Genomic DNA, 24,626 nt, shown 5'->3' on the forward strand with positions numbered 1-24,626 from the left:
TCCCCCTCGGCCGCTCGCTCTCGCTCCCCCTCGGCCGCTCGCTCTCGCTCCCCCTCGGCCGCTCGCTCTCGCTCCCCCTCGGCCGCTCGCTCTCGCTCCCCCTCGGCCGCTCGCTCTCGCTCCCCCTCGGCCGCTCGCTCTCGCTCCCCCTCGGCCGCTCGCTCTCGCTCCCCCTCGGCCGCTCGCTCTCGCTCCCCCTCGGCCGCTCGCTCTCGCTCCCCCTCGGCCGCTCGCTCTCGCTCCCCCTCGGCCGCTCGCTCTCGCTCCCCCTCGGCCGCTCGCTCTCGCTCCCCCTCGGCCGCTCGCTCTCGCTCCCCCTCGGCCGCTCGCTCTCGCTCCCCCTCGGCCGCTCGCTCTCGCTCCCCCTCGGCCGCTCGCTCTCGCTCCCCCTCGGCCGCTCGCTCTCGCTCCCCCTCGGCCGCTCGCTCTCGCTCCCCCTCGGCCGCTCGCTCTCGCTCCCCCTCGGCCGCTCGCTCTCGCTCCCCCTCGGCCGCTCGCTCTCGCTCCCCCTCGGCCGCTCGCTCTCGCTCCCCCTCGGCCGCTCGCTCTCGCTCCCCCTCGGCCGCTCGCTCTCGCTCCCCCTCGGCCGCTCGCTCTCGCTCCCCCTCGGCCGCTCGCTCTCGCTCCCCCTCGGCCGCTCGCTCTCGCTCCCCCTCGGCCGCTCGCTCTCGCTCCCCCTCGGCCGCTCGCTCTCGCTCCCCCTCGGCCGCTCGCTCTCGCTCCCCCTCGGCCGCTCGCTCTCGCTCCCCCTCGGCCGCTCGCTCTCGCTCCCCCTCGGCCGCTCGCTCTCGCTCCCCCTCGGCCGCTCGCTCTCGCTCCCCCTCGGCCGCTCGCTCTCGCTCCCCCTCGGCCGCTCGCTCTCGCTCCCCCTCGGCCGCTCGCTCTCGCTCCCCCTCGGCCGCTCGCTCTCGCTCCCCCTCGGCCGCTCGCTCTCGCTCCCCCTCGGCCGCTCGCTCTCGCTCCCCCTCGGCCGCTCGCTCTCGCTCCCCCTCGGCCGCTCGCTCTCGCTCCCCCTCGGCCGCTCGCTCTCGCTCCCCCTCGGCCGCTCGCTCTCGCTCCCCCTCGGCCGCTCGCTCTCGCTCCCCCTCGGCCGCTCGCTCTCGCTCCCCCTCGGCCGCTCGCTCTCGCTCCCCCTCGGCCGCTCGCTCTCGCTCCCCCTCGGCCGCTCGCTCTCGCTCCCCCTCGGCCGCTCGCTCTCGCTCCCCCTCGGCCGCTCGCTCTCGCTCCCCCTCGGCCGCTCGCTCTCGCTCCCCCTCGGCCGCTCGCTCTCGCTCCCCCTCGGCCGCTCGCTCTCGCTCCCCCTCGGCCGCTCGCTCTCGCTCCCCCTCGGCCGCTCGCTCTCGCTCCCCCTCGGCCGCTCGCTCTCGCTCCCCCTCGGCCGCTCGCTCTCGCTCCCCCTCGGCCGCTCGCTCCCCCTCGGCCGCTCGCTCCCCCTCGGCCGCTCGCTCCCCCTCGGCCGCTCGCTCCCCCTCGGCCGCTCGCTCCCCCTCGGCCGCTCGCTCCCCCTCGGCCGCTCGCTCCCCCTCGGCCGCTCGCTCCCCCTCGGCCGCTCGCTCCCCCTCGGCCGCTCGCTCCCCCTCGGCCGCTCGCTCCCCCTCGGCCGCTCGCTCCCCCTCGGCCGCTCGCTCCCCCTCGGCCGCTCGCTCTCGCTCCCCCTCGGCCGCTCGCTCTCGCTCCCCCTCGGCCGCTCGCTCTCGCTCCCCCTCGGCCGCTCGCTCTCGCTCCCCCTCGGCCGCTCGCTCTCGCTCCCCCTCGGCCGCTCGCTCTCGCTCCCCCTCGGCCGCTCGCTCTCGCTCCCCCTCGGCCGCTCGCTCTCGCTCCCCCTCGGCCGCTCGCTCTCGCTCCCCCTCGGCCGCTCGCTCTCGCTCCCCCTCGGCCGCTCGCTCTCGCTCCCCCTCGGCCGCTCGCTCTCGCTCCCCCTCGGCCGCTCGCTCTCGCTCCCCCTCGGCCGCTCGCTCTCGCTCCCCCTCGGCCGCTCGCTCTCGCTCCCCCTCGGCCGCTCGCTCTCGCTCCCCCTCGGCCGCTCGCTCTCGCTCCCCCTCGGCCGCTCGCTCTCGCTCCCCCTCGGCCGCTCGCTCTCGCTCCCCCTCGGCCGCTCGCTCTCGCTCCCCCTCGGCCGCTCGCTCTCGCTCCCCCTCGGCCGCTCGCTCTCGCTCCCCCTCGGCCGCTCGCTCTCGCTCCCCCTCGGCCGCTCGCTCTCGCTCCCCCTCGGCCGCTCGCTCTCGCTCCCCCTCGGCCGCTCGCTCTCGCTCCCCCTCGGCCGCTCGCTCTCGCTCCCCCTCGGCCGCTCGCTCTCGCTCCCCCTCGGCCGCTCGCTCTCGCTCCCCCTCGGCCGCTCGGTATCGCTCCCCCTCCCGCTCGGTATCGCTCCCCCTCCCGCTCGGTATCACTCCCCCTCCCGCTCGGTATCACTCCCCCTCCCCCTCGCTCTCTCTCCCTCCCCCTCGCTCTCTCTCCCTCCCCCTCGGTCACTCTCTCTCCCCCCTCCCCCTCGGTCACTCTCCCTCCCCCTGGGTCACTCTCCCTCCCCCTGGGTCACTCTCCCTCCCCCTCGGTCACTCTCCCGCCCCCTCGGTCACTCTCCCGCCCCCTCGGTCACTCTCCCGCCCCCTCGGTCACTCACTCTCCCTCGGTCACTCACTCTCCCTCGGTCACTCTGTTCTTGTTTTTAGGGGAGCTGATTTGCGGTTTTGAGGACGAGCGAATCTGTGGGTTCACACAGGACATGAGGGATGATTTTGATTGGACGAGAGAGAATAACGTGACTCAGAACCCAAAAAATACCCCAAACACTGGCCCGCGATTTGACAACAGCGGCAAGAAAACCGGTAAGTAAATCCCCCATGGTGTTAATCCAGGGGGTGCATCACACACCAGGACAGGCGTGCCGGGGCGGGTGTGCCAGGGCGCGTGTGCCGGGGCCGGTGTGCCGGGGCCGGTGTGCCAGGACGGGAATGCCGGGGCCGATGTGCCAGGGCCGGTGTTGCAGGACGGGAATGCCGGGGCCGATGTGCCAGTATGGGAATGCCAGGGCCGGTGTGCCAGGACGGGAATGCCGGGGCCGATGTGCCAAGACGGGAGTGCCGGGGCCGATGTGCCAAGACGGGAGTGCCGGGGCCGGAGTGCCAGGACGGGTGTGCCGGATCCGGTGTGCCAGGGCAGGAGTGCCGGGGCCGGAGTGCCAGGACGGGTGTGCCGGATCCGGTGTGCCAGGGCGGGAGTGCCGGGGCCGGTGTGCCAGGACGGGAGTGCCGGGCCCAGTGTGCCAGGATGGGAGATCCGGGGCCAGTGTGCTAGGATGGGAGATCCGGGGCCAGTGTGCCAGGACGGGTGTGACGGGGCCGGAGTGCCGGGGCCGGAGTGCCAGGGCCGGTGTGCCGGGGCCGGTGTGCCAGGACGGGAGTGCCAGGGCCGGTGTGCCGGGGCCGGTGTGCCGGGGCGGGAGTGCCGGGCGGGAGTGCCGGGCGGGAGTGCCAGGGCGGGAGTGCCAGGGCGGGAGTGCCAGGGCGGGGTGCCAGGTCCAGAGTGTCAGGGCCAATGTGTCAGTCCCTCAGTATTTTGTCCTCCCCCCCCCCCCCCCCCCACAGGGTATTACATGTTCATTGAGGCGTCGAACCCGAGGGAGCCTGGGGACAAGGCCCGACTGCTGAGCCCACTCTACAACGTGACCAAGAAACTGAAGTTTGGAGCCAAACGGAATGTGCCGTTCTGTGTGAAATTCTTCTATCACATGTACGGCAAACATGTGGGTGAGTAACAGAGAGCGAGAGAGACACAGAGACAGAGAGAGAGAGGGAGAGACAGAGAGAGTGAGAGAGAGATGTACCTTATCATGCCAATAAAGTGATTTGAATTGTGAAAAATTGTGAGAGAGAGAGACAGAGACAGAGAGAGAGAGACAGAGACAGAGAGCGAGAGAGACAGAGAGCGAGAGACAGACAGAGAGAGTGAGAGAGAGAGACAGAGAGTGAGAGAGAGAGACAGAGAGAGAGAGACAGAGAGTGAGAGTGAGAGACAGAGAGTGAGAGAGAGATGTACCTTATCATGCCAATAAAGCGATTTGAATTGTGAAAAATTGTGAGAGAGAGAGACAGAGACAGAGAGACGGAGAGAGAGAGTGAGAGAGAGAGACAGAGAGTGAGAGAGTGAGAGAGAGAGACAGAGAGTGAGAGAGAGATGTACCTTATCATGCCAATAAAGCGATTTGAATTGTGAAAAATTGTGAGAGAGAGAGGGAGAGACAGAGACAGAGAGAGAGGGAGAGACAGAGAGAGACAGAGAGAGAGAGAGAGAGAGAGACACAGAGACAGAGAGAGAGGGAGAGACTGAGAGAGAGAGAGACAGAGAGTGAGAGAGAGTGAGAGAGAGAGAGACAGAGAGAGACAGAGAGTGAGAGAGAGAGACAGAGTGAGAGAGATAGAGAGAGAGAGACATATTTAAAGTAAGAGTCGGGCCTATTAGAGACCATGAAGGTAACCTGTGTGTGGAGGCGGGAGACCTGGGTATGGCCCTCAATGAGTACTTTACATCTTCCCTCTATTTTCTGAAAACTGACGCAGACTTTGCAATCAGGGGGGAGGAGTGTGAAATATGAGATGAAATAAACAGTGAGAGAGGAAGTATTAAGGGGTTTAGCATCTTTGAAAGTGGATAAATCCCCAGACCCGGATGAAATGTATCCCAGACTGTTAAGAGAAGTAAGAGAGGAAATAGCAGAGGCTCTGACCATCATTTTCCAATCCTCTCTGGCTACAGGTGTGGTGCCAGAGGACTGGAGGACATCTAGGGCTAAAAATTGAGTAGCGCCCCAATGGAGGCGCTAACTTCGCCGGGGGTGCTAAAAGTAGTGCCCCGTAAAAATTAGCACCCCCGCGCCGGAAATTGGTCGGTTGCGCCCCAAAGGGAAGTGGGGTGCTACTGGAGGCGCCCTGCCTCCCTCTTGGGGCGCTGCGAGTGAATATCGTGGCGTTACATGCCGCAGCGCCACACGCTGCGGCACGTTGCACTGCGGTATTGCAGGCCTTCCTCCCCTTCTTAAAGGGGAGGGGCCTTGTGCAGCGCGACCTGGGGCCCCCGGGGATCGAGAGTGTAGGCAAAAGACCCCGGCACCCAAGAGAAGTGCCGGGCTCTTGGAGCGCAGCCGGCACTCCACGGTGGGGGGGGGGGGGTTCAGGAGGCCGGGGACGGGAGCGCAGGCAGGCTGCCAGCAACAAAAATGGCCGCCCTGCGCCTCCCCTTTAAATTGCGCCTCCCCGGCCGCAGGTACGCCCCCCTGACCCTGTCGGACATAGCGTCCGGCGGTAAATCAGAAGGCGCTACCGAAGATCGCGGCCGGGGCGCTGCGCACACCAATGACATCATCGCCAGCAGCGCAGCGCTACCGGTTAGCACCACCACTAACCTCCCGCTGAATTTTGCGGGAGGCGTGGGCAGTGCCGCGCCCCACTTAGCGCCCTCTTAAGGCGCTAATGGTTGGCGCTACCAACTGAATTTTTCCTCCCTTACGTGGTACCCTTGTTTAAAAAGGGAGAAAGGGATAGACCGAGTAATTACAGGCCAGTCAGCCCAACCTCGGTGGTGGGAAAATTATTGGAAAGAATTCTGAAGGACAGGATAAATGTTCATTGAGAAAGACACGGATTAATCAAGGATAGTCAGCACGGATTTGTTAAGGGAAGGTCATGTCTGACAAACTTGATTGAATTTTTTGAGGCGGTAACAAGGAGGGTCGATGAGGGTAGTGCGTTTGATGTAGTGTATATGGACTTTAGCAAGGCTTTTGATAAGGTTCCACATGGCAGACTGGTCACAAAAGTAAAAGCCCATGGGATCCAGGGCAAAGTGTCAAGTTGGATCCAAAACTGGCTCGGAGACAGGAAGCAGAGGGTAATGGTTGATGGGTGTTTTTGTGACTGGAAGGCTGTTTCCAGTGGGGTTCCGCAGGGCTCAGTACTCGGTCCCTTGCTTTTTGTGGTATATATCAATGATCTAGACTTGAATATAGGGGGTATGATTAAGAAGTTTACAGCTGATACTAAAATCAGCTGTGTGGTTGCTACTGAAGGAGGAAGCTGCAGACTGCAGGAAAATATCAATAAATTGGTCAGGTGGGCAGAACAGTGGCAAATGGAATTCAATCCGGAGAAGTGTGAGGTAATGCATTTGGGGAGGGCTAACAAGGAAAGGGAATACACATTAAATGGTAGGACACTGAGTAGTGTAGAGGAACAAAGGGACCTTGGAGTGCATGTCCACAGATCCCTGAAGGTAGCAGGCCAGGTAGATAAGGTGGTTAAGAAGGTATACAGAATGCTTGCCTTTAATAGCCGTGGCATAGAATACAAGAGCGGGGGGGTTATGCTTCAACTGTATAAAACACTAGTTGGGCCTCAGCTGGAGTACTGCGTGCAGTTCTGGTCACCACATTACAGGAAAGATGTGATTGCACTAGAGAGGGTACAGAGGAGATTTACGAGGATGTTGCCTGAAAGGGTGGTAAAGGCAGAGACCCTAACCACATTTAAACAGCGCTTGAAGTGTCGTAACCTGCAGGGCTGCGGACCAAGAGCTGGGAAGTGGGATTGGGGTGGAGAGCTCTTTGTCGGCCGGCACGAACAAGATGGGCCGAATGGCCTCCTTCTGTGCTGTTAATTTCTATGATTCTATGATAACTGAAGTCCCTCATCCCTGGAACCATTCCGGTGAATCTCCTCTGCACCCTCGCCAAGGCCTCAACATCCTTCCTAAAGTGTGGGGCCCAGAATTGCCCACAATACTCCAGCTGGGGCCGAACCAGTGTTTTATAAAGGATTAGCGCAACTCCCTCGCTTGTTCACATGGCTCTGTATATTGGTTTACTAACTTTAAGAAAGTGGAAGTTCCACAGAAATCACAGAAACCCCACAGTGCAGATAGAGGCCATTTCGGCCCATCGAGCCTGCACCGACACATATCCCACCCGATCCCCTTAACCCCTACATCAACACACATCCCACCCTATCCCAGTAACCCCACTAACACTAAGGGTCAATTTATCATAGCCAATCAACCTAACCCGCACATCTTTGGACTGTGGGAGGAAACCGGAGCACCCGGAGGAAACCCACACAAACACGGGGAGAATGTACAAACTCCACACAGACAGTCACCCGAGGCCGGATTCAAACCCGGGTCCCTGGCGCTGTGAGGCAACAGTGCTAACCACTATGCCACCGTGCCATTAACAGTCAATCAGCTGTGCATGTGTACCTGACTAGGTGTTGGTTATGGTGGCTGGTTATTGACTGACTAGGTGTTGGTTATGGTGGCTGGTTATTGACTGACTAGGTGTTGGTTATGGTGGCTGGTTATTGACTGACTAGGTGTTGGTTATGGTGGCTGGTTATTGACTGACTAGGTGTTGGTTATGGTGGCTGGTTATTGACTGACTAGGTGTTGGTTATGGTGGCTGGTTATTGACTGATTAGGGATGGGCAATAAATGCTGGCCTTGCCAACGATGCTCAGATCCCATAAGCGAATAATAAAAAAAAGTTGTAACTAGTGTGGTTCTGAAGGTATACACGAGAGGGATATCTGCTAACACGCAGAACCGAGAGCGCCTGCTAAACAGAGTGGTGACGGGAATTTGGTGAGGGGGAGAGGAGGGGCAACGTGGGGGGAGGGGGTGGGAAGGGGCATTGGGGGGCAATGGCTTCGGTCTTCCCAATATTTAATTGGAGAACATTTCTGCTCATCCAGAACTGGATGTTGGACAAGCAGTCTGACAATTTAGACACCGTGGAGGGGTCGAGAGAGGTGATAGTGAGGTAGAGCTGGGTGTCGTCAGCGTACATGTGGAAACTGACGCTGTGTTTTCGGATGATGTCACCAAGGGGCAGCACGTAGATGAGAAATAGGAGGGGCCCAGGGATAGATCCTCGGGGGACAACAGAGGTAACGATGCGGAGCGGGAAGAGAAGCCATTGCAGGTGATTCTCTGGCTACGATTAGATAGATAAGAATGGAACCAGGCGAGTGCAGTCCCACCCTGCTGGACGATGGTGGAGAGGCGTTGGAGAAGGATGGAGTGGTCAACTGTGTCAAAGGCTGCAGACAAGTCAAGAAGTTTGCAGATGATACTAAAATCGGCTGTGTGGTTGATACTGAAGAAGGAAGCTGTAGACTGCAGGAAGATATCAATAAATTGGTCAGGTGGGCAGAACAGTGGCAAATGGAATTCAATCCGGAGAAGTGTGAGGTAATGCATTTGGGGAGGGCTAACAAGGAAAGGGAATACACATTAAATGGTAGGACACTGAATAGTGTAGAGGAACAAAGGGACCTTGGAGTGCATGTCCACAGATCCCTGAAGGTAGCAGGACAGGTAGATAAGGTGGTTAAGAAGGCACATGGGATACTTGCCTTTATTAGCCGAGGCATAGAATACAAGAGGAGGGATAGTTTACCTTTGTCACAGTCACAAAGGATGTCATTTGTGACTTTGATGAGAGCCGTTTCAGTACTGTGGCGAGGCGGAAACCTGATTGGAGGGATTCAAACAGAGAGTTGCGCGAAAGATGGGCACGGATTTGGGAGCAACAACATGTTCAAGGACTTTGGAGAGGAAAGGGAGGTTGGAGATGGGGCAGTTGTTTGCAAGGACGGAGGGATTAAGGTTTGCTTTTTGGGGAGAGCGGTGATGACGGCAGATTTGAGGGAGAGGGGGACAGTACCCGAGGAGAAAACCGTTAACAATGTCAGCTAACATGGGAGCCAGAAAAGGAAGTTGGGTGGTCAGCAGTTTGGTGGGAATAGGGTCGAGGGAGCAGGAGGTGGGTCTCATGGACAAGGTGAGCGCAGAGAGGTCATGAGGGAGATCGGAGAGAAACTGGAGAAAGATGCGAGTTCAGGGCTAGGGCAGGGGGGAACCTTAGAGAAAGTTTGGCCCAGTGGACTAGGGGAAGGAAGGGAAGTGGCAGAGGCAGCTGATCGGATGGTCTCAATCTTAGAGACAAAGAAGTCCATGAGCTCCTCACACTTGTTATCGGAGGTGAGGGTGGAGGAGACAGGGGAGAGGGGTTTAAGAAGACGGTTAGCAGTAGAGAATAGGAGCCGGGGTTTATCTTTGCATTCCAGAATAATCCTGGAACAGTGAGCAATTTTGGCAGACGAGAGCAGGACCCGATAGTGCTTTATGTGGTCCAACCAGATCTGGTGGTGAATGTCTAAACCAGTTGTCCGCCATATCCGTTCAAGTCTGCGTCCCTTGGACTTAAGGGAGCGAAGTTGAGGGCTGTACCAGGGGGAATAGCCAGGGTGAGAGAGGGTAATTATTTTAGTAGGGACTAGGGCATCAAAGGTGGTGGTGAGGGTGAGGCTGAGCAGATCGGTAGCTGCAGAAATGTCATGGTGAACAGAGGGCCAAAGGCTGGACAGTTGGGATTTTGTAAGTGCAGTTGTAAGAGAGTTGGGAGAGAGTTTTTTCCAGGGGCGGACACAGAAGGAAGTAAGGTTGGGGGGGGTGGACAGAGGATGTGGGTGGAGAGCGATACGAGGAAGTGGTCAGAGATGGCCTTGTCTGTGATTGACACGATGGGAGTAGCGAGGCCGTGAATATGGGTTGGGGAGTTGAAATAAAGAATAGATTTGCCTTCCAAAGTTAGGCTTTGTTAACTTTAAAATCGGCAGCATATCTTTCTACATCCAGTCCCAACTAAAGCTAGAAAAGGACTGAATTTAAGGTAGCCACAACACATCATGTGATCATCAACTACCAATGAGATTACAACACATATCCCAAGGCAGTTAACAAACAACGAATCACAATACTTTTACTAATCAAGGAATAATCACCACAGGAGTTTACATGGAGGGAGAGATTAAGGGAGAATAGGAGGCTAGTGAACTCAGGAGAGAGAGTGCATGATGAATTGAGATGGAGGTTGAAATCACCAAGGATGAGAAGTCGTTCGGTACAGAGGCTGAGGGAGGAGAACAGTGAAGATATCTCAGTAATAACGTTTTTATGGTACTTGAGTGGGCGGTAGAGAACGAGAATTTTAAATGAAAGGTGAGAGGGGTGGATAATGCGAGATGCTCAAAGGAGGAGAAAGTGCCAGAGGATTAGGGGGACAGACCAAGGTGTGGTTTGGTGATGAGAGCCACACCGCCACCACGGCGGTCTGAGTGGGGCAAGTGGTGGACGGTATAGCCAGGTGGGGAGGCTACATTTAAAGGTAAGGTGTCACCACCCCTCAACCAAGTTTCCGTCAGGGCCACGATAAGCTCATGGATGGCAAGGGCCTTGTTCACAAGTGAACTAAATAGAAGTTACCAACATTAAAGGGATCTGAATTGCATTAAATAAAAATCTGGTGTACATAAATAATAAATAGGAGATAAGGAGACACTAAACTAAAGAAGTTAATGAAAAATCAAGACTAATTAGTTACAAATTCATCTGAAATCAAGCTAAATCCATCTACAAAATATAATCTAGATCTCAAGTCATTCTATTATACCTGGGATCACATAGCATATACAACACTGAAACAGGCCATTGGGCCCAGCCAGTCTGTGCTGGGGTTTCTGCTCCACACCAGTCTCCTCCCACTCCATCTGCCTTATCTCAGCCTTTCAGCAGATCTTTCTAGTCCTTTTCTCTCATGTACTCGTCTAGTTTCCTTTTGAAAGCATCTAAGCTACTTGCCTCAACCACTTCCTGTGGTAGCGAGTTCCATATTCTAACCACTCTCTGAGTAAAGACATTGTACAGATTTCCCAATTGGATTCATCAGCAACTATCCCGTATTTATGGCCCCTACTTTTAGATTCTCACACAGCTGGAGAATTGTGTCCAATTCTGGGCACCACACTTTAGGAAGGATGTCAAGGCCTTGGAGAGGGTACAGAGGAGGTTTACTAAAATGGGTCCAGGGATGAGGGACGTCAGTGATGTGGAGAGACTGGAGAAGCTGGGGTTGTTCTCCTTAGAGCAGAGAAGGTTAAGAGGAGATTTAATAGAGGTGTTCAAAATCATGAGGGATTTTGATCGAGTAAATAAGGAGAACCTGTTTCCTCTGGCAGTGGGTCAGTAACCAGAGGACACAGATTTAAAATTATTGGCAAAAGAACCAGAGGGGAGATGAGGAGAAATGTCTTCACACCGAGGGTTGTTATGATCTGGAACGCACGACCTGAAAGGGTGGTGGAATCCGATTCCATGGGGACTTTCAAAAGGCAAATGGACATGTACTTGACGAGGACTCGTTTGTAGGACTATGGGGAACGAGCAGGGAGTGGGACTAATTGGAGAACTCTTTCAAAGAGCCGGCACAGGCACGATGGGCTGAATGGCCCCCTTCTGTGCTGTAGGATTCTGTGATTCTAAATGGAACATTCTCTCCACATTACCCTGTCCAACCCATTGATAATTTTACAGCCCTGTATCAGGCCTCCTCTCAGCTTCTCTTTTCGAAAGGGAAAAGCCCCAGCCTGTTCAATCTTCCCTGACAGCTGGAATCTCTCCGTTGGGTGCCATCCATGTAAGTGTTCTTTGCACTTTCTCCAGTGCTCCTATGTCCTTTTTATAGTATGGAGACCAGAACTGTTCACAGTACTCCAAGTGCGGCCAGTCCAAGTTTAACGTAACTTCACTACTTTTGAATTCTAGACCCCTAGAAATAAATCCCGGTGCTTTATAGCATTTTTAATTGCTTTGCTGGCCCGCAATGCTGCTTTTAATAATTTGTTCACCTGTGCTCTTCTACCCCAGTCAGTTTCTTATTTTCTAAGGTGTCGGTGATGTTTCTGTTTTTTCTGACCAAAGTGCATCACCTCACATTGATCTATGTTAAAGTTCGTTTGCCGCTTAACTGTCCGGTCTGCAAGTTTTCTGATGTCGTCTTGTATTATGTTGCATTCTTCCTCAGTATTAGCTATACCCCCAGTTTGGTATCATCTGCAAATTTTGATATTGAGTTACTTATTCTTATATCCAAATCATGAATGTAAATTATGAACAACAGTGGTCCCAGCACTGATCCTCGTGACACCACTTTCTACCTTCCTCCAGTCTGAATAACTACCCTTTACCCCTACTCTCTGCTGTCTATTTTTTTAGCCAATTTTCTATTCATTCAGCTATTTGTCCATTGACTCCACATGCCCTAACCTTTGTCATGAGTGTACCGTATGGTAACTTGTCAAAGGCCTTTTGAAAATCCAAGTATATGGCATCTACTACATTGCCCTTGTCTACATTGCCATTGTCTACTCTTTCCGTTACCTCGTCAATGAATTCTATCAGGTCAGTTAAGTATGACTTAGCCTTTCAGAATCCATGCTGACTATTTATTATATTTTCTTTCTCTAGATGCTCTTCTATCACTTTTAGTATAGATTCCAGTATCTTTCCTATCACTGACGTTAAGCTGACTGGTCTATAGTTCCCAGGCTTTGCTCTGTCTCCCTTTTTGTTTATGGGAACATTAGCTGTCCACCTGTCCTCTGGCACTAAACCCTCTTCTATGAAATCTTTATTATATATATATATATAAACTAGTGCCTCTGCCATCTCCTCCTAGTCTCCTTGAGTATGTGTGGGTGCATATCATCCAGACCTGGGGTCTTATCCTCTTTCAGTTTTGCTAGTTTGTCAATTATTTTCTCCCTTTCTATCCCAACTACATTGATTTTTTTAAGCTCCTCCTCCAGTGATATGTCTATTTCGTTATCTGTAGTAAAAGTTGAGGTGAAGTGATTGCTCAATACTGCCATTTCTCGGTCGTTACCTGTGACTTTATCTTGCTCATTCTTCAGTGGCCCTGTCCCGACTTCATTTTCCTTTTGCTATTTATGTGCCTATAGAACAATTTATTATTTCTGTTTATATTCCTTGATAATTTGATTTTATAATTTCTCTTTGCCTTCCTGATAGTTTTTTTAACTTCTCTAAGTTCTTGGTTTTCCCTTTTGTCCTCCTCTCCTTCAGTATCGAAGTTCTTCCTGTCTTTAGATTCCGTTTTCCCTTTAGGTCTTTATTCATCCACGGTGCCCCATAAATAGCTTGTTTTTGGCTTTTAGTGGAATACATTTCTCTTGAACTCTATTTGGACTTTCAGAAGGCTTTCGATAAGGTCCCGCATAAGAGATTAGCGTGTAAAGTTAAGGCATATGGGATTGGGGGCAAGGTACTGGTGAGTGAGGCTCAGGACCAACCACACACTCTCTGTCTCGCTCTCTGTCTCTCTCTCTCTCTCTGTCTGTCTCTATCTATCTCGCTCTCTCTGTCTCCCTCTGTCTGTCTCTCTCTCTCTCTCTCTCTCTCTCGCTCTCTGTCTCTCTCTGTCTCCCTCTCTATAAAGCGATTTGAATTGAATTGAATTGAGAGAGAGAGACAGAGCGAGAGAGACAGAGAGCGAGAGACCGAGAAAGCGAGAGAGAGAAAGTGACCAAGAGAGCCAGACAGACAGAGACAGAAAGCAGGACAGAGAAAGATAGAGCGAGAGAAAGAGACAGAGAGAGAGAGAGAGACAGACAGAGAGAGGCAGAGAGAGGCAGAGAGAGACAGAGAGAGGGAGGGAGAGGAGAGCGAGAGAGACAGAGAGAGGGAGGGAGAGGAGAGCGAGAGAGACAGAGAGAGGGAGGGAGAGGAGAGCGAGGGAGGCAAAGAGAGAGGGAGGGAGGGAGAGAGTGTTTGAGGAGGGGTTCAGTCCTGCTCGCTGGCTGGTGTGATTGACACACTCACTGTTAGTGAGCGGTCAGGCACAGTGAGCTGTCAGGGTTTCCGCTGAAGGGCCGCGTGGTTCTGGTTGGGGAGTTTGTATCTGCATCCACCGGATTTCAGTAGATTGAGACGTGAAGGGTAATCGAGCTGGGCGGTGCCTAGGCCGCCTTCAAACTTCATTGACTGGAGTTACTGGCCATCAGTGCAGTGCAGCAGAAGCCAGTGCCGGACACAGCCAGTCATTGAAGGTGTTAGCACAGGAGGCCATTCAACCCCTCTTGTCAGTGTCGGCTCTTTGCTCAGCTCTCTCCCCAGATCCCCCTCTTACTCCACTTCAAATATTTCACCAATTTTCTCTTGAAATGATTTCTGCCTCTAGCTTGCCCTGTGGTAAAAGATTCTGAGCTCAGAAATCCTCTGTGTGAAATCTCTGCTAATCTTACTCTGTGATCATTTTAAATCAATGCCCCCTGGTCACTGACTCCCCACTCAAAAGAAATGGTTGAACGGCCTCCTCCTGTTCCTGTGTAACAGGCTCAAGGGTCTGAATGGCCTCCTCCTGTTCCTGTGTAACAGGCTCGAGGGGCTAAATGGCCTCCTCCTGTTCCTGTGTAACAGGCTCGAGGGGCTGAATGGCCTCCTCCTGTTCCTGTGTAACAGGCTCGAGGGGCTGAATGGCCTCCTCCTGTCTCTGTGTAACAGGCTCGAGGGGCTGAATGGCCTCCTCCTGTTCCTGTGTAACAGGCTCGAGGGGCTGAATGGCCTCCTCCTGTCTCTGTGTAACAGGCTCGAGGGGCTGAATGGCCTCCTCCTGTTCCTGTGTAACAGGCTCGAGGGGGCTGAATGGCCTCCTCCTGTTCCTGTGTAATAGGCTGGAGGGGCTGAATGGCCTCCTCCTGTTCCTGTGTAACAGGCTCGAGGGGCTGAATGGCCTCCTCCTGTTCCCAGGGCAAGTGGATCAATGGCTGGTGTTGACCCCTGACCTGATTTCCATTGCTGACCTTTCTCCATGTTGCAGGGTCACTGAATGTCCTGGTCCGAGCCCTTGGGACGAAGTCGGTAGAGACTCGGGTCTGGACTCTGAGCGGGAACCAGGCTGAGAAATGGCAGCAGGCAAAAATCACCATCAACCCCATGGGACCATTCCAGGTAACGGCGGGAGGGGGAGGGGAGACGGGCGGGGGCGGGGAGACGGGCGGGGAGGGGGACGGGCGGGGGCGGGGAGACGGGGGGGAGGGGGAGACGGGCGGGGGCGGGAAGACGGGCGGGGGCGGGGAGACGGGCGGGGAGGAGGGGGAGACGGGCGGGGGCGGGAAGACGGGCGGGGGCGGGAAGACGGGCGGGGGCGGGAAGACGGGCGGGGGAGGTTGTAGGGGAGAGATGGGCAATAAGGAAATGGCAAAGACTTTGAACAAATATTTTGTATCTGTCTTCACAGTAGAAGACACAAAAAAATCCCCAAAATGGTGGGGAACCAAGGGTCTGATGAGGGTGAGGAACTTAACGTAATTAATATAAGTGGAGAAAAAGTACTAGAGAAACTACTGGGACTAAAAGCCGACAAATCCCCTGGACCTGACGGCCTACATCCTAGGGTTCTAAAAGAGGTGGTTGAAGCGATAGTGGATGCATTGGTTTTGATCTTCCAAAATTCCCTAGATTCTGGAACGGTCCCAGCGGATTGGAAGGTCGCAAATATAACCCCGCTATTCAAGAAAGGAGGGAGAGAGAAAACAGGGAACGACAGGCCAGTTAGCCTGACATCAGTCGTCGGGGAAATGCTGGAATCCATTGTTAAGGAAGTGGTATCAGGGCACTGAGAAAATCATAACATGATTAGGCAGAGTCAACATGGTTTTATGAAAGGGAAATCGTGTTTGACAAATTTGTTAAGCATTTTTTGAGGATGTAACTAGCAGGGTAGATAAAGGGGAACCAGTGGATGTACTATATTTGGATTTCCAAAAGGCATTCGATAAGGTGCCACATAAAAGGTTAGGGCTCATGGGGTTGGGGGTAATTTAGTAGCATGGATAGAGGATTGGTTAACGGACAGAAAACAGAGAGTAGGGATAAACAGGTCATTTTCGGGTTGACTAACTAGTGGGGTGCCGCAAGGATCAGTGTTGGGGCCCCAGCTATTTACAATCTATATTAATGACCTAGATGAAGGGACCGAGTGTAATGTATCCAAGTTTGCTGATGATACAAAGCTAGGTGGGACAGTAAGCTGTGAGGAGAACACAGAGTCTGCAAAGGGATATCGATAGACTGTCCTATGAGGAGAGATTGGGCCTATACTCACTGGAGTTTAGAAGAATGAGAGGCGATCTTAGGGGGATTGACAGGGTAGATGCTGAGAGGTTGTTTCCCCTGGCTGGAGTGTCTAGGACTAGGGGGCACAGTCTCAGGATAAGGGGTCGGCCATTTAGGACTGAGCTGAGGAGGAATTTCTTCACTCAGAGGGTTGTGAATCTTTGGAATTCTCTGCCCGAGGGCTGTGGAGGCTCAGTCGTTGAGTCTATTTTTGGACTCTACGGGAATCAAGGGATTTGGAGATCGGGCGGGAAGTTGGAGTTGAGGTCGAAGATCAGCCTTGATCTTATTGAATGGCGGAGCAGGCTCGAGGGGCCGAATGGTCGACTCCTAATTCTTATGAGAGGGGGAGGGGAGATGGTGGGGGGAGGGGAGATGGTGGGGGGAAGGGAGCGGAGATGGTGGGGGGAGGGGAGGGGGAGATGGGGGGGAGGGTGTGATGATGGGGGGAGATGGGGAGATGGTGGGGGGAGGGGGCTGTGACAGGTCTGTCTGACCCCAGTCTGTGTGCGACAGGTCTGTCTGACCCCAGTCTGTGTGTGTGACAGGTCATTATTGAAGCTGTCCGTGGGCCGGGATTCCTGGGAGATATCGGACTTGATGACGTCAGCATTACGAAGGGTTCCTGTCTGGAGCGGCTATCCCCCGAGAAAGGTGGGCAATCTGATCGACCGCTGATCAATAGGGAACATGTCAAAGAAAGTATTTGTTGACAAATTCAGGAGGCTGTTAAAAAGGCATACGGGATCCTGGGCTTCATAAATAGAGGCAGAGTACAAAAGCAAGGAAGTGATGATGAACCTTTATAAAACACTGGTTTGGCCTCAACTGGAGTATTGTGTCCAGTTCTGGGCAACGCACTTTAGGAAGGCCTTAGAGAGGGTGCAGAGGAGATTTACGAGAATGGTTCCAGGAATGAGGGACTTTAGTTATGTGGATAGACTGGAGAAGCTGGGGTTGTTCTCCTTAGAACAGAGGAGATTTGATCGAGGTGTTTAAAATCACGAGGGGTCTGGACAGAGTAGATAGAGAAAAACTGTTCCCATTGGCGGAAGGGTCGAGAACCAGAGGACACAGATTTAAGGTGATTGGCAGAAGAACCAAAGGGGAGATGAGGAAACATTTGTTACGCAGCGAGTTGTTGTGATCTGGAACGCGCTGCCTGAAAGGGCGGTGGAAGCAGATTCAATAGTAACTTTCAAAAGGGAATTGGAGAAATACTGGATGGGGAGAAAGAGCAGGGGGGAGTGGGACTGATCGGAGAGCTCTTTCAAAGAGCCGGCACAGGCACGATGGGCCGAATGGCCTCCTTCTGTGCCGTATCATTCTCTGATTCTGTCTTTGCTTCCCCCAGTTTTCGGAGGGTCTGGGATTTGCAGGACCCTGTCGGATTGTCCTGTGCCACTGCTCACTCTCATGTTTTTCTATCTCCTCCTGTGTTGCAGATGTGATTACGCGAGGTCGGAATGCTGGCTCTCTCCCTCTCCCTCTCATCACCTGTCTGTTGCTCGCGGCCATGATCAGCTCACAGTTTCTGCTCAGATGATGTGATGGAGTGAATTGAATGATCTGTTCCCAGACAGACCCCGTTCTCCCGCCACCCCCCTCGCTCCCGGGTTAACGCACCTCGTACGGCACCAAAGTGTCCACATGTACCAAAGACAGTGCCGGGTCCTTCCTGCTGGGGAGTTCAGTCCGGGAGCTGGGCAGATTCTTGGGCTGGGAACAGATTATTCCTGCGTCTCAATCAGGCTCCACCTTAACCTTATTCTCTCCACTACTGAAATTATTTGAACTCAAAGCACAACTAGATAATCCGACGGCTGTAATACTGGTGTGAGATGTTCCTATACTCAGACTGCTCGCACCACTCACCCTCCACCCCCACTCACTGCATGCCCTCCTGTGTCTGTGTCACCTTCATAGTCACCCTATACGCGCTGTACATATCTCCATATATTCAGCTGCTGGGACCTGTGGGCCCCACACATCCCATCCATCCCGCATTGACCGGGATCTGGTTTACACCCCGCGTAACTCCTGGGATCGGGGTCACATCCTCAGGCTGGATGGTCAATCAGGGCTGTGGAAGTGAGGCTTGGCCCAGACCCTTGCATTGACCACTGTGCTGATCCCGAGCCCTGCCCATTGACCTCCAGCAACTCCTCTGGGAGTGACCAGATCCCATCCCCACAGCTCCACCTTTATACGATCGATTGTAAAACTACCAAAAGCACAATGTTAAAATCTTGCTGTAATTTATCTCAGATTATTCAATGATTTTATTAAAAGTTATTATTCAGAAGAATCCTCGCCGACTCTGTCTCTCATTCCTGCAAAACAATCCAAGGAATCATCGAGGGATCTTAACACGTTGAACCCCAAAGATTGCTCACTCCCAGAGCCCCACACACAGATTGAGACAGTGTAGAGGGAGCTTTACTCTGTATCTAACCCGTGCTGTACCTGCCCTGGGAGTGTTTGATGGGACAGTGTAGAGGGAGCTTTACTCTGTATCTAACCCGTGCTGTACCTGCCCTGGGAGTGTTTGATGGGACAGTGTAGAGGGAGCTTTACTCTGTATCTAACCCGTGCCTGCCCTGGGAGTGTTTGATGGGACAGTGTAGAGGGAGCTTTACTCTGTATCTAACCCGTGCTGTACCTGCCCTGGGAGTGTTTGATGGGACAGTGTAGAGGGAGCTTTACTCTGTATCTAACCTGTGCTGTACCTGCCCTGGGAGTGTTTGATGGGACAGTGTAGAGGGAGCTTTACTCTGTATCTAACCCGTGTTGTGCCGGCCCTGGGAGTGTTTGATGGGACAGTGTAGAGGGAGCTTTACTCTGTATCTAACCCGTGCTGTACCTGCCCTGGGAGTGTTTGATGGGACAGTGTAGAGGGAGCTTTACTCTGTATCTAACCCGTGCTGTACCTGCCCTGGGAGTGTTTGATGGGACAGTGTAGAGGGAGCTTTACTCTGTATCTAACCCGTGTTGCACCTGCCCTGGGAGTGTTTGATGGGACAGTGTAGAGGGAGCTTTACTCTGTATCTAACCCATGTTGTATCTGCCCTGGGGGGTGTTTGATGGGACAGTGTAGAGGGACTTTACCGTGTCACTCCGCGCCGACTGTACTGTGTCACTCGCCGACTGTACTGTGTCACTTGCCGCCTGTACCGTGTCACTCGCCGACTGTACCGTGTCACTCCGCACCGACTGTACCGTGTGTCACTCGCCGCCTGTACCGTGTCACTCGCCGACTGTACCGTGTCACTGCACATTGACTGTACCGTGTCACTCACCGCCTGCACCGTGTGTCACTCGCCGACTGTACTGTCTCACTCACCGACTGCACCGGGTGTCACTCCGCACCGACTGTACCGTGTCACTCCGCACCGACTGTACCGTGTGTCACTCACCGACTGTATCGTGTGTCACTCGCCGACTGTACCGTGTCACTCCGCACCGACTGTACCGTGTCACTCTGCAACGACTGTACCGTGTCACTCGCCGACTGTACCGTGTCACTCGCCGACTGTACCGTGTCACTGCGCACCGACTGTACCGTGTCACTCACCGCCCCAACTGTACTGTGTCACTCGCCGACTGTACCGTGTCACTCACCGACTGTCCCGCGTGTCACTCACCGAGTGTCACTCGCCGACTGTACCGTGTCACTCGCCGACTGTACCGTCACTCGCCGACTGTACCGTGTGTCACTCACCGACTACTGTGTCACTCAGCGACTGTACCGTGTGACTTTAAATCAGTTGCTCCCTCCCGTTGGAAGCTGGATACTGCAATGTGAGCTCTGTAAATTGGCTCCTTGCTCACAGGGTTTTGTTTGTAATGAATAAGTCAGGAGCTGTTATTTGTGAAATTCCCCTGTCTCGTATCTTTACCAGAGTTTTGTCTTTCATTTGATGCGGGGTCAGTGGAGAATGGGACTGAGAGCAGCAGCGAGGTGGGGTCGGAGCGGGCAGCAGGACATGGTCTGGAAACCAAAGGACGGTGGAATCTCTGAGGATTTTGTGTTTGAGAGCAGGCTCCTGATCCGGACCAAGGCTCCCTTACCAGTCCATCAAAGGCTGAGAAATCCGAGCAAAAAAACAAACAAAGTCGAAGAGGATAGGGCTGAGGGCAGAGTTATTGCAGAAAGCTGAGATTGTGCAGAAATTTAAGGAGCTTATTAATAATTCACGGAGCTGAGCACAGCCTGAAGAAATGGCAGTGTCAACATTACAACATACCGGTTAATTGTCAGCAGAGAGAAGTGATATTAGAGAACGTTTAATATCGAGCTGACCTTGTGAGTGAGTAAATGTCACCATGTGGAGTCGAACGCTTTGGTCAAACAGCCCAGGCTCGCTCGCACGATACACCCCAGATCCTAATTGGTTCTGGGCTCCAGTGACATGACATTCAGTGGGGGGCAGATTAATGAGCTTTCATGCAGAGTGTGTGAGACTGCAGAGCAGTCCAGAGCTCCCGGGGGGGCACCAGGAGAATCCGGCCTTTATTCACCCACACACTAATTAGTCTAGGCATTTGTTCGCACAGCTCCAGCATTCTCCGAACCAATCCATCACCCAGAATTCAGTCAGTGCGAGCTGCAACATGAGGACCAGAGCCACGGGGCGGGGAAATTGGTGAGAACGCGGGGGGGGGGAAAGGGGGGAACGCGGGGGGGGGGAACGCGGGGGGGGGGAACGCGGGGGGGGGGAAAAGGGGGGGGAACGCGGGGGGGGAAAGGGGGGGGGGAACGCGGGGGGGGGAAGGGGGGGCGCGGGGGGGCGCGGGGGGAAGGGGGAGCGCGGGGGAGCGCGCGGAAGGGGGGGGAAGGGGGAGCGCGGGGAATGGGGGGGAAGGGGGGGAAGCGGGAGCGCGGGGAAGGGGGGGGAAGGGGGAGCGCGGGGAAGGGGGGGAAGGGGGAGCGCGGGGAAGGGGGGGAAGGGGGAGCGCGGGGAAGGGGGGGAAGGGGGAGCGCGGGGAAGGGGGGGAGCGCGGGGAAGGGGGGGAGCGCGGGGAAGGGGGGGAGCGCGGGGAAGGGGGAGCGCGGGGAAGGGGGAGCGCGGGGAAGGGGGGGAAGGGGGAGCGCGGGGAAGGGGGGAAGGGGGGGAGCGGGGAAGGGGGGAGCGCGGGGAAGGGGGGGAAGGGGGGAGCGCGGGGAAGGGGGGAGCGCGGGGAAGGGGGGGAAGGGGGGAGCGCGGGGAAGGGGGGGGCGCGGGGGGGGGGAGAAAGGGGGGAACGCGGGGGGGGGAAGGGGGGAACGCAGGGGGGTCTGTCTGGGGTTAACGTGGGGGGTGTCTGTCCGGGGTTAACGTGGGGGGTGTCTGTCCGGGGTTAATGTGGGGGGGTCTGTCTGGGGTTAATGTGGGGGGGGGGTCTGTCCGGGGTTAATGTGGGGGGGGGTCTGTCCGGGGTTAATGTGGGGGGGTCTGTCCGGGGTTAATGTGGGGGGGTCTGTCTGGGGTTAATGTGGGGGGGTCTGTCTGGGGTTAATGTGGGGGGGGGGTCTGTCTGGGGTTAATGTGGGGGGGTCTGCCAGGGGTTAATGTGGGGGGGCTCTGCCTGGGGTTAATGTGGGGAGGGGTCTGTCTGGGGTTAATGTGGGGGGGGGTATGTCTGGGGTTAATGTGGGGGGGGTCTGTCTGGGGTTAATATGGGGGGTCTGTCTGGGGTTAATGTGGGGGGGGTCTGTCTGGGGTTAATGTGGGGAGGGGTCTGTCTGGGGTTAATGTGGGGGGGGTCTGTCTGGGGTTAATGTGGGGGGGGTCTGTCTGGGGTTAATGTGGCGGGGGTCCTGTCCGGGGTTAATGTGGGGGCTCTGTCCGGGGTTAATGTGGGGGGGTCTGTCTGGGGTTAATGTGGGGGGGTCTGTCTGGGGTTAATGTGGGGGGCGGTCTGGGGTTAATGTGGGGGGGGTCTGTCCGGGGTTAATGTGGGGGGGTGTGTCTGGGGTTAATGTGGGGGGGTCTGTCTGGGGTTAATGTGGGGGGGTCTGTCTGGGGTTAATGTGGGGGGCGGTCTGGGGTTAATGTGGGGGGGGTCTGTCCGGGGTTAATGTGGGGGCGGTCTATCTGGGGCTAATGTGGGGGGTCTGTCTGGGGTTAATGTGGGGGGGGTCTGGGGTTAATGTAGGGGGGTCTGTCCGGGGTTAATGTGGGGGGGGTCTGTCCGGGGTTAATGTGGGGGGGGTCTGTCCGGGGTTACTGTGGGGGGGGTCTGTCCGGGGTTAATGTGGGGGGGGTCTGTCTGGGGTTAATGTGGGGGCGGTCTGTCTGGGGTTAATGCGGGGGCGGTCTGTCTGGGGTTAATGTGGGGGGGGTCTGCCTGGGGTTAATGTGGGGGGGGGGTCTGTCTGGGGTTAATGTGGGGGGGGGTCTGTCTGGGGTTAATGTGGGGGGGGGTCTGTCTGGGGTTAATGTGGGGGGGGGTCTGTCTGGGGTTAATGTGGGGGGGTCTGTCTGGGGTTAATGTGGGGGGGGGGTCTGTCCGGGGTTAATTGGCCATTCAAAATGGAGACACATGGGGAAACCACTTTGAAAAATTATACCAGAAAAACACACTAAGGCCAGAGCAATACCAAATATGCAAAAAACTGGAAAAGCTCGAAATGGCCATAAAAGATAACCAAAACCCGCTAGACTCCATAATAACAGAAACAGAGCTATTTGAAAAACTCAAGGACCTGCGACCAGGAAAAGCTTGCGGTGCAGACGGCATACTAAGCGAGATGATTAAACACACAGACGATAAAATGAAACTGGCTATCCTAAAACTCTTCAACTTGGTTCTGAGTGTCAGTTACTTCCCTGATATCTGGAACAAAGGACTCATAACGCCCATATACAAAAGTGGGGACAAAGTCGACCCAAATAACTATCGAGGCATCTGTGTAAACAGTAACCTGGGGAAGGTATTCTGTAGTATCATAAACAAAAGACTTATAAACTTCCTTGAGGAGCACAATGTCTTGAGTAAAAGCCAAATTGGATTCCTACCAAACTATAGAACATCAGATCATATCTTCACCCTACAGACCCTAATTGATAAACATGTTCATCAAAACAAAAGCAAAATTTTTGCCTGCTTTATAGATTTCCAGAAGGCTTTCGATTCCATCTGGCACGACGGTCTATTCCTGAAACTTATCGAAAGTGGGGTAGGGGAAAAATATATGATGGGATATACAATATTTTGGAAGGATCGGCAAAAAGGTAGGGGAGGTGGGGTAGCATTGCTGGTAAAGGAGGGGATTAATGCAATGGAAAGGAAGGATATTAACTCGGATGAAACGGAATCTGTATGGGTAGAAATGAGAAATAGCAAGGGGAGGAAAACGTTAGTGGGTGTGATATATAGGCCTCCAAATAGTAATATGGAGGTGAGGGAAGGCATAAAAAGGGAAATTAGAGAAGCGTGCGATAAGAGCACAGCTGTCATCATGGGTGACTTTAATTTACATATTGATTGGACTACCCAAATTAGTAAAAATTCTGAGGAGGAGGAATTCCTGGAATGTTTTCGGGACGGTTATCTGGACCAATATGTCGAGGAGCCGACTCGAGATCAGGCCATTTTAGACTGGGTATTGTGCAATGAGAAGGGACTTATCAACAATCTTCTTGTACGAGGCCCCTTGGGTCAGAGCGATCATAATATGATCGAGCTCTCAGTCGAGATGGAGAGTGAGGAAATTGAATCAGAGACTAAGGTCCAGAACTTAAATAAAGGGAATTACGAGGGTATGAGACAGGAATTGGGTAAGATTGATTGGGTGGTGTTTCTGGGGGGATTGACAATGGCAAGCATTCAAAGATAGAATGGAAGAATTCCAGAACATGTTTATACCGGTTTGGCATAAAAATAAACCTAAAAAGGTGGCTCAACCGTGGATAACGAGGGAAATTAGGGACAGCATAAAATCAAAAAAAATGGCATATCAACTGGCAAAAAAAAGCACCAGACCGGAAGATTGGGGGCAGTACAGGATACAGCAAAAGAGGACAAAGGGATTAATCAGGAAGGGGAAAATAGAATACGAAAGTAAACTTGCAGCAAACATAAAGACAGACTGCAAAAGCTTTTATCGGTATATCAGGAGGAAGAGACTGGTAAAATCCCAAGTCGGTCCCTTGCAGTCCGATTCGGGAGAATATATAATGGAGAATAAGGAAATGGCAGACCAATTAAACTCATACTTTGGTTCTGTATTCACAAAGGAGGACACAAATAACCTCCCAGGAATATCGGCAAACATAGGGACTAATGAGAGGGAGGAGCTGACAGAAATTAGTATCTCTAGGGATATGGTGTTGGGTAAGTTGAGGGGACTGAAGGCCGACAAATCCCCGGGGCCTGATAAACTACATCCTAGGGTACTTAAGGAGGTGGCCCTGGAGATAGCAGATGCTCTAAGGATCATCTTCCGGAACTCCATTGACTCGGGAACAGTACCCGTGGATTGGAGGGTAGCTAATGTTACCCCAATATTTAAAAAGGGGGGTAGAGAGAAAGCAGGGAATTATAGACCAGTAAGCCTTACATCGGTTGTGGGCAAAATGCTAGAGTCCATTATTAAGGATAAAATAGCGGAGCACTTG

At 54.3% G+C, this 24,626-nt stretch overlaps 1 protein-coding gene across 2 annotated transcripts; it reads left to right on the forward strand.

Annotated features, from left to right (window-relative positions):
* The first annotated feature begins 2,677 nt into the window (after positions 1 to 2,677).
* LOC147113222 (MAM domain-containing glycosylphosphatidylinositol anchor protein 1-like) lies at positions 2,678 to 18,331 on the forward strand. Of its 2 annotated transcripts, XM_085998158.1 has the most exons (5): positions 2,678 to 2,828; positions 3,588 to 3,749; positions 14,726 to 14,856; positions 16,572 to 16,677; positions 17,469 to 18,331. In XM_085998158.1, exons 1-5 carry the CDS (start codon positions 2,726 to 2,728, stop codon positions 17,567 to 17,569), a joined length of 603 nt encoding a protein of 200 aa, XP_085854284.1. In that variant the 5' UTR covers positions 2,678 to 2,725; the 3' UTR covers positions 17,570 to 18,331. The 2 variants fall into 2 exon arrangements, with proteins under 2 accessions (XP_085854284.1, XP_085854285.1); XM_085998159.1 differs by lacking the exon at positions 16,572 to 16,677 and having other exon boundaries at positions 17,469 to 17,549.
* The last annotated feature ends 6,295 nt before the right edge of the window (positions 18,332 to 24,626 follow it).

The sequence above is a fragment of the Somniosus microcephalus genome, chromosome 9 (genome assembly GCF_052327205.1).
Source record: "Somniosus microcephalus isolate GS21.2 chromosome 9, FLI_Smic_1.0, whole genome shotgun sequence".
NCBI lineage: Eukaryota > Metazoa > Chordata > Chondrichthyes > Squaliformes > Somniosidae > Somniosus > Somniosus microcephalus.